Consider the following 8,708-nt stretch of genomic DNA (forward strand, 5'->3'; position numbering starts at 1 on the left):
CGCTGGCCATTGCTTCAGGGGCATTGGGTAGTGTCAGGTGTGCATGGCGACTTGACAGTTCCCACTGGTTATAGGCTCAAAGACAGGAGCCTTAAGGCCAGCCCTCTTGTGCCTCAACATCTGCCCAGGGCTTGAAGCTTTACTGCCTTTGTAGATATTTCAGAGCCTGAGGCTTCCAAGTCACCCTGGGTGATGGTTGCCCTGAGGAACATTTTCTTCTAAGTTCAAGGTGGCCAGGTTGTTGCCACCCAACTTCCCATAGCCCACACCAAGGAAGAAAGGGAGAGCTCAAAAAATGACTTCTGCCACATCCCGCCCCCTCAGGCTTCTGGAGTCTGCAGGCTTCTGGAGAGTCACTGAAAACACACTCAGTCCCTTGAGAGTAAAACATAATTTTGTGAATTTTGTGCATCATTCTGATGCGATAGGCAAAATTATGGACCCTAAGGCTGTTAGTTGTTTTGTGTGTATCATTTTGCAGAATCTTTGGTTATAAGCACATCCTGCACACACCTGAGCCTCAGGCATGAGCAGGGTTCTGTCCCCCTGGCTTTTTCCAGCTTCTGTCACCCACAATGTCATCGGCCTGGACTGGATGCAGCTGCCTTTTGCAGTGATCTGTCAAGCCTGCACGCCGCAGCAGTAATCCAACCTATCAGGGAACAGCAGCTGGAAAGGAGAACCCAGACATGCCACTCAATTCAAGTCCTTTTTTTTTTGTCCACGCTTTACTCAATTATTGTTTTTTCTTTCAACATATGATTTTATTTATTTATTTGTCTCCATCCTTAAGATTTTTATTTTAAGGACAGCAAAGTAGAGAAAAACACAGATAGCCCATCTAACTGCATTAACTCCGTTACAGGCCAGAGGACATGCGCATTTCTAGGTATGGAGTGTGACAATAACAATGACTTTGACATCGCAAGTGTGAAAGCACTGGACAATAAGCCGTGCTCTGAGGTCCGCTTACCCGGTGAGTGGCAGTCTGCTAAATATGAACTTGGTGGGAGACATCCCTCTGCTCTTACCCTGCTCTCCCCATGGTACACCCATCTCCTGCCCTGCAGTTCCTGCCAGGAAGGCCTGGGGTGTGCTAAGGTGCTGGAGACCAGCTACTGAGAGGAAGTGAGGGCCCTCCAGGATAGCCTTGAGCTTGATGCAGAGAGCAACTCCTATACTGAGAATATCAGGATAGGAGGAAAGGGACAAAAAGTTGGCCTTACAAATTGGCCAAACTGTAGCCTTTCCATAACACTCTTGCAGACACCACCAGGTGGCCGGTCTTGTTTCCATCCTCAGGAAGCCTGAGCAGACAAACACTTCCCCATGAAGGTCTTGGAAAGGTAGCCTGAGCTCTTTAAAGTGTAAGAAACCATAGCTCCTCAAGTGACATTTGTTTGAGGGTCAAAAAGGAATCCAAAGCCAGCATTTTATAGGCCAGTGATGGCTTTGTGATCCAGTGAGCCTTAGGTTACTGTTTGTCACACATGCTAGATTTGGATCACGGAGGAGAAGCCAGAGGGCAGGGATGACTTGATTCTTTGGATGGATCCCCAACTTTTTGTTGCCTATTCGTGTTCATGATCTCAGAGTGAATCTGCAAAACAGTCATGTTAATCACACATTCAAGGCCAGGCATGGTGACATACACCTGCAATCCCAGCACTCAGGAGGCAGAGGCAGCAGGATCACTACAAATTCCAGGCCATTCAGGGGTCCATAGCCAGACCCTGTCTCAAAATAAAATCACACATTGAGCACTGACCTCAGTATGCTCACTCAGCAGCTCCGAAAACCACTTCCTAAAAGCCTTCCCCAACTACATGGTCAGATGTCCCAGCTGGTTTCACTACAGAGCTTGTCTTTTGTACTGTGCTGTTTGTAGTCCTCCAACGGCCCCTGAATGAAGACCTGCCTCAGAACAGCCACTCCTGGATCCAGTGCTTTATCGCTCAGCAAAGTGACTGGAGGTGTTGGAGCCACAGGACCTCCTGTGGTTGCCACTCTCCTTCAGCCTGTGCCAGACATGGTCCCAGCAGGCCCTGGCTCCATGCAAGCCTGTGGCAAGGGAAAGGCAGTTGCTCAGGAGAAAGTTTCTCCAACTTTTCCACGGGCACTTCAGTCATTCTGTATTTAATTTGTCCAAAGATGCTGCCCAGGTCTCAACCTTCAGTGAGGCTAAGAAACAGTATTAGTTCACCTGCTTCTCCCTTACAGGCCTGGGCACACTCCCTTCCTGCCTGAACATGGTGGAGGGCCCTGATTTGCATGGCCGCCTCCTGCCCAGTCAAGCCTAGACTGGAGCTGCTGGAGACCAGGCACTCTCACCCCCTGCCTCCCACACCTGATCTTGCTTTCATTTGTCCATCCATATTTCATGTCTTTTTGCCAAATGCAGATCTGTATGTCTGGTTTATTTTAAAGTCATTTATGTTCTGTGACTCGTGTGAAAGTTCATGTTCACTCTGTGCCAGCAATCTTCTCCTGCCTCTGCTCAGCCTGACACCAAGCTTGCTGGTGTGTGCACTTCAAGGCTCTCACTTAGGGCTATCGACAAGCTTTCAGGTCCTAGTTGGCAATGGCCTGTGTTCAATATGCTGAGATTTTTCAAGAAAAAGTATTTATGGGATTATATTCATTTCTGGTCATCAAAAAGGGCATGCTTCAGTGGTAAGGACTCCTGGGTTCATAGGGTGAGGGTGGTGCCTGTACTTAGCTCTGCCTGTCTGTGGTGGCTCTCTGCTGGCCAGCCTCTCTTCATGGGCTCCTACTCCCAGCCCTGCTTTTGGCAGAGGGAGCTGCTGGCAGCTGTTGGAGTCAACAGTGCCATGGAAACAGCTTGTTCTTTCTGCTTCTTCCTCTTCCAGCCTCACTTTGGCCAACCTGCTTGTCAATACATCTTCACTTCGGGGAGTATACGGGATAGCAGAAAGTCCGAAAATGAAGGAAGCAAGCTTGGGGTTCTTAATGGTAACTTCTAGAACCAGCAGTTTTGAGATTAAACTAGGTCCCCAGTTTGACCAGACATGAAATCAGTCACCTCTGGCAGCTGTCAGGAGAGAGACTCGGATATAAATAGCACTTTAAGTGTCCCTTCTATCCTCCACAGAGGTCTGAGGGCTCTTGCAGAGAGGAGATATGTTTACTCTCTTGACAAAACATCCCTCTCCTGCTTCTGTTGGCATCACACTCAGCAGACGTGCCTCCTGGGTCAAAGCCAGGAGAATCTACTGGGTAGGTCCCTTGGACTAACTGTGCCTCTTCACACTGACCTGTGCAGTCAAATTCCCATCCTACCTTGAGATAACCACAAGCTGGCTAGGCTCCTCACTATATCCTGAATAGTGTTCTTTTCCATCAGGATCACTTCTCACATACCTGCTTCCTGCTTGAGTCTGTCTCCCTCTTCAAGTGGGTGCCACCCACTTCATGAAGGATGGAGAGTACAGGCCAGAGAAGGCCAGAAAGAATGCAGAGTGCTTCCCTGGACCATGTGCACTTGCCACTCTGCCAAGAAACCCGTTTGTGCAGGCGTTTAGAGGGGCTTGTGCCATTCCACTCTCCTCCTAAGAACCTGCAGGACTCCAGTGGCCCCAAGACAGAGTAGATTTCTGGGTCTTCATACTAGGGATAGGCATATTCTTAGATTGCTCCTGAAGGGTTCTCAAAGTGGGTAATCTAAATGGACAGTGTAGGTGTAAGAATTAGAAATCATGACCATGCTGAGCTGGCATGGCTCCAAGAATGTGGTGGCATATTACATAGGAGGCAGAAGAGTGATGAGGGGTGCTAAGAGTTCTTGGAAGGCCCCAGGTAGCACGCATGATGGAAAAAGGCAAAGATAATGGTTTTTAGTGAAACTGTAAGCAAAGTTTTAAGGGTAAAGATTTATATTTCTAATCTTTTAAATAGATGTGGGGTGTGGTGGTGCATGCCTTTAATCCTAGCACTTGAAAGGCAGAGGCAGGTTGATCTCTGTGAGATCAAGATGTGTGTATGGAGGACTTATATGCAAAAAAGGTGTCAGATCCCCTGCAGCTGGAGTTACAGGAGGTTGTGAGCCACCTAAAGTGGGTCCTGGGAACCAAACCCTAGTCCTCTGTACATTCTCCAGCTTCCAAAATGCAAGCAGTGTTTATATGACTGCCGTAAAAGGGTGCACCTGGGCAATGAAATCTAAAGATGCAGATGCAGACCTGAAGTCCAGTCCTCCTCTCTTCAAACCTCCTAATGTTGTTTTCTTTGTTTCTTCTTTCTTTCTCTCTCCCTTCCTTCTTTCCTTCTCTCTCTCCTCTCTCTCTCTCTCTCTCTCTCTCTCTCTCTCTCTCGGGGATTTGTTTTTTGTTGGGTTTTTTTTTTTTTTTTTTTTTTTGTCTTTTTGAGACAAGGGTCTCTCTGTAGCCCCAGCTGGCCTGGAACTTGCTGTATAGACCAGGCTGGCCTCAATCTCACAGAGATCCACTTGCCTCTGCCTCCCAAGTGCTGGGATTAAAGGCATGCCACCACACTCGGCTAGCCTCCTAATGTAATATTAAGATGCTTCCTACCAGGTATGGTGGCACACATCTTTAATTCCAGCACTTGGAGGCAGAGGCAGGCAGATCTATGAGTCCTGGTCTAAACAGTGAGTTCTAGGCCAGGCGTGGCTACGTAGTAAGACCCTATCTAAAAGCGGGGAGGTTTCAGGAATGTTTGCAACAGTGGGAAGAAAAGAAAGGGGAGGGAGGGAGGGAGGGAGGGAGGGAAAGAAACAGATTCTTCAGGAATGTTTACAGCAGTGGGAACTAAGGGAAAAACCAAATTACAATTATTTTCCCTGGACAGAAACTATAAGTACATTTGAATTCTTATACTGCTTAAATTTAATCAGTGGAGCTGGGTATGATGGCTCACACCTTTAATCCCAACCTGGAGTTCCAGGCCAGCCAGAACCCCAGGGAGAGACCTGTGTCAAAAAGACCAAAAAACAAAAAAACCCTCTGATCCATGGATTGGAAGAAGAGCGTCTGCCAAACCTCCTTAAGTGTGCTCCCTAAATCTGTCTCCAGAGCTCGGCTCTTCCCATTTGTGATTCCCCACTGCCCCTCTCCCTAGAGGGAGTTCAAGTCTGGAAGCTTCATTTTCCTGCCAGAGGGTCTGGATTCAACCAGCCCCCAGGCCACACTCGCTGGGGACATCCCCTGGTAGCCAGGCCACCCTCTGAGTGGGCTGTAGAGGGGCAGCAGCAGGGCTGCTATGAATCCTTTGGATTCTTCCAGGGAAAAGGAAGCCTCATTCTTCCTCCACACCTGCCCTTCACTCTAGATGGCCCATCTGAATCCTAGTCTGTTCTACAAGGAGCTGCCTACAGCCCTGGCTAGAGCTCCTGGGATGGCAGGTTCTGAATAAGGAGGACTCCTGTGAATTTGGTCAGGACAGCCCTCCTGGGCAGCCTCAGGCCCAGCATCTCCTGATGTGCCAGCAGCAGTGGCCTTGGCGGTGGTGATGTGTCTGCTGCAGTTTTTATTTCTGCATGCATGTGCGTCTTCTCTCTTGTTTACTGTTTGCTTTTGGTCTTTCCTACTGAACAGCCGCAGCTCCGGAGTCCTGCCCCATAAACATTGAGGAATAGGTATGACATCTACCAAATTCTACACATGAACAAGCAACTCTTTTTATCTGGGGTTCCTAACTGAACACACCCTGATAGTCCTCTACCACTCAGAGGGAAAGAAGCACTTTCCTCATGTTCCAGGGACAGGAGAGCCCATGGGCAATTTGGGTGTGAAGGACTCTATGAGACCTTCCTGTCACCTCTCCTTTGTCGGGGTTCCACCATGCTTTGCTGCTATAGTCTCAGGATAGACTCCCACACTGGAACATTTATGAGGAATGAACAGGACACCTGCTTCCTCCAAGCAGGTCTACCACCAATAGGCTTTGAGTCTTAGGCTAGCTGGATCTGAGGCTGACCTTGGCCATGTATGAGATGGCCTCAAGACCACACTGTAGAGTTAGCTTGCCTCACTCACTAGAGAAGCCTCCCCACCAGGCCGGGCATTTTGCTGAGCTCTGAGGTGCAGTAATGTATCTGTCGTGGTCCCTTCAGGAGTGTGCCTAACAGAGTAAAAGGACCAGTTTCTTTATAAGGGGAAGAGAGTGAGCTCAGGCTGCTGAGGAGCACACAGGGCCTTGCCCAGTTGCAAGGTACCTTCTAAAATGAGGCCTCAGATAAAATACCTTACCTAGGGGCTGGAGAGATGGATTAGCGGTTAAGGACACTGACTGTTGTTGCAGAAGACCCAGGTTCAAATCCCAGAACCCACATGGCAGCTAGCAACTGTCTGTAACTCCAGTTCCAGGGGATCCGATGGCCTCTTCTGTGCTCCAAGGACATTGCACAACACGGGTGCACTTACCAAATGCAGGTAATACATTCATACACATAAAAATAATATATATTTTTATTTTATGTGTATGAGTGTATTGCCTGCATGTATGTGAGTACACCCGTGTTGTGCAGTGCAGAGGAGGTCAGAAGAGAGCTTCGGATTCCGCTGGAACTGGAGTGAAGGACAGTTCGTAGCTGCCATGTAGGTGCTGGGAATTGAACTCGGGTCCTCTGCAAGAGCAGTCAGTGCTCTTAACCACTGAGCCATCTCTCCAGCCCTGAAAAAATATGTTCTAATTTAAATTTTTTTAAAAAAACCAAAAATAATAATAAACCTTACCTAAAACCCCCAGGAGAAGCTTCATCCCCAGGCTGGAGGTACTAAGGCCCTACATGTCACTGCACAAGGACCACCAGCTGCCCTGGGGAGATGCAATGGGGATCCACCCCATTAGCTAGAAGACAGGCAAAGGGAGACCAGGGACACATGAGGGTGGCCCAAACAAAGCTGGTGGGAAGTTGGTCACAAGGCATATTCCTCTGAGTCAGGTACACTGCTTGGCACATGCATGTGGCCTCACCTCAGTCCTCACAGCAAACTTCCCATAGAAAGCCAAGGCCTGAAGTAAAGTCACTTGCCAAAGTTCACACCATCAATACAATACAAACTGGGCATGAGGCCCAGGAAGGCAAGATGCAGATGTGGATGTAACTAGGAAGTGAGCAAGCAAGGTACTGGTTGGATGCAGAGCATGAGGCAGAGGGGCAGCAGGGGTGAGTTTCCAGTCTGGGTGCAGGGGCAGCCAAGGACTAGGAGAGGGGTGAGTATGGGAGTTTCACCTCTAGGACCCCAGGGCTCTCAGGTGCAGGGGAAGGGTCCTGGAGTACCAGTTTCTCCTACCCGAGGCCTTCCGGAAACCCTTGGCACCTTGCTATGCTGTCAGGCCTATCCCATCCTCTGGCTCCCCCAGCAAACACAGGCTGTGGGCCAGAAGAGGCATGTTCTTCTCCCTTCCCTGGAGGAATCAGCTCAGCTAGTCTGAGTTTCTTTCCCCTCATCCACATAGCATAGGGTTAGCCTAGACCCAAATAGTTAAGGTGCAGAGCGGAACCTAGGGTAAGTTCATGAACAAGGAACATCTGTCATGACCACAGGCCACAGAGGCAATGACTGTGCCTAGTTCAGGTAGGTGTGAGCAGCCCTGGCGCGTCAGCACCTGCTTCTCCCGGCTCTTTCCCTCATGTGGCTTGTGCCCTCAGGAGCTTCAGAGCACACATGTCTGCTAGCCTCTGTCAACTCTGGTGCTGCCCTACTGGAGACACCAAGCAGACTTGGCCTAAGTCCTAGCTCCCGTAACCTTCAGTTTCTCTTCTCAAGGTTCCTGGCAGCCAGAAGACAACATTGTGAGCCGTCGGAACACCCAGCACCAGTGCTTATCATCTGGCAGCCTAGAGGACCCTGAGGAGAACAGGCCTTGTGTATGGGATCCTTTGGCTGTCTGAGGGCGCCTGCCCCTGTATCTGGGCTCCCCTCCTGACCTTGCATCCAATCCATGCTCACTGGACCACAGGTCTGGGCATCTTCAACAAGACACGGGGACTTTATACTCACATGAAGGCTGGACCTGGAGTACAGCCCTCTGCCAACCTCATCTCCTATAACCAAGATCCTTGCCCTCTCAGAACTGGAAGCCCTCCTCTGCATGGGCTGATACCATGAACTGTAGCTCGTGAGGCCCTTCTGAGACTGGACAGCACCCACCAAGCCTGATGGTTAGCTTGGGCTGAGACCAGAGGCTGGCTCTTCAGCTTTCCTCCTTGGGACCAAGCAGAGTTTTGGCAGCGGGTGTCTTGACAGTTTGCAGCTTCTGGCACCTCGTAACCAATTTTAAATCTACAACCTGGGGTGGTTGGGAGATTGGCTCCCATGAGAAAGAAAGGCCACCCTGAACTCTGGACGCTCGAAGCACCAGGAGCTCCTTTCTCAAGGACAAGGGAGATGGTAGCGACCAAAGGGTTGGTTGAAAGCCAGTTTTCTGGTAACAGAACTGGTCTTTTGCGCCTCATGTGCCTGTCTGCTGTGGACAGGGCCCTAAGTCTGAGGTCCCCGTTAGGGTGACAACCCTTCCAAGACCTTGTCCTCCTCAGGTGCAGTCAGGAAGGCTCACGCCTCCACCCAGCAGTGATATTGCAAGAAATGCATTGCTGGGCCACTTCCATGAGCAGTGCTAGGCTCACCACTGCTACCATGTTTCATCTTCACTAAAACCACTGAGATGGAGTCTCAAAGCCAACTACCCTTTCTCTACTCTTCCCCCCTGCCCCCCCCCCCCCG

At 49.8% G+C, this 8,708-nt stretch overlaps 1 protein-coding gene across 4 annotated transcripts in view; it reads left to right on the forward strand.

The window, feature by feature from the left end:
- Positions 1–8,701, forward strand: part of Rnf157 (ring finger protein 157) — a 78,051-nt gene extending 69,350 nt beyond the window's left edge. Inside the window, exons 18-20 of one of the 4 annotated variants that reach the window (XM_008831347.3) lie at positions 866–976; positions 5,574–5,614; positions 7,752–7,867. In XM_008831347.3, coding sequence (XP_008829569.1) covers positions 866–976; positions 5,574–5,614 — 152 coding nt within the window. In that variant the 3' untranslated portion in view covers positions 7,752–7,867. Of the gene's footprint in view, positions 1–865; positions 977–1,888; positions 2,391–5,573; positions 5,615–7,751 lie in introns of those variants that run through there. The other 3 variants (XM_008831346.3, XM_029562670.1, XM_029562669.1) reach the window with 3 other exon arrangements.
- The last annotated feature ends 7 nt before the right edge of the window (positions 8,702–8,708 follow it).

Source organism: Nannospalax galili, unplaced genomic scaffold (assembly GCF_000622305.1).
Source record: "Nannospalax galili isolate Female #2095 unplaced genomic scaffold, S.galili_v1.0 scaffold634, whole genome shotgun sequence".
NCBI classification, from domain to species: domain Eukaryota; kingdom Metazoa; phylum Chordata; class Mammalia; order Rodentia; family Spalacidae; genus Nannospalax; species Nannospalax galili.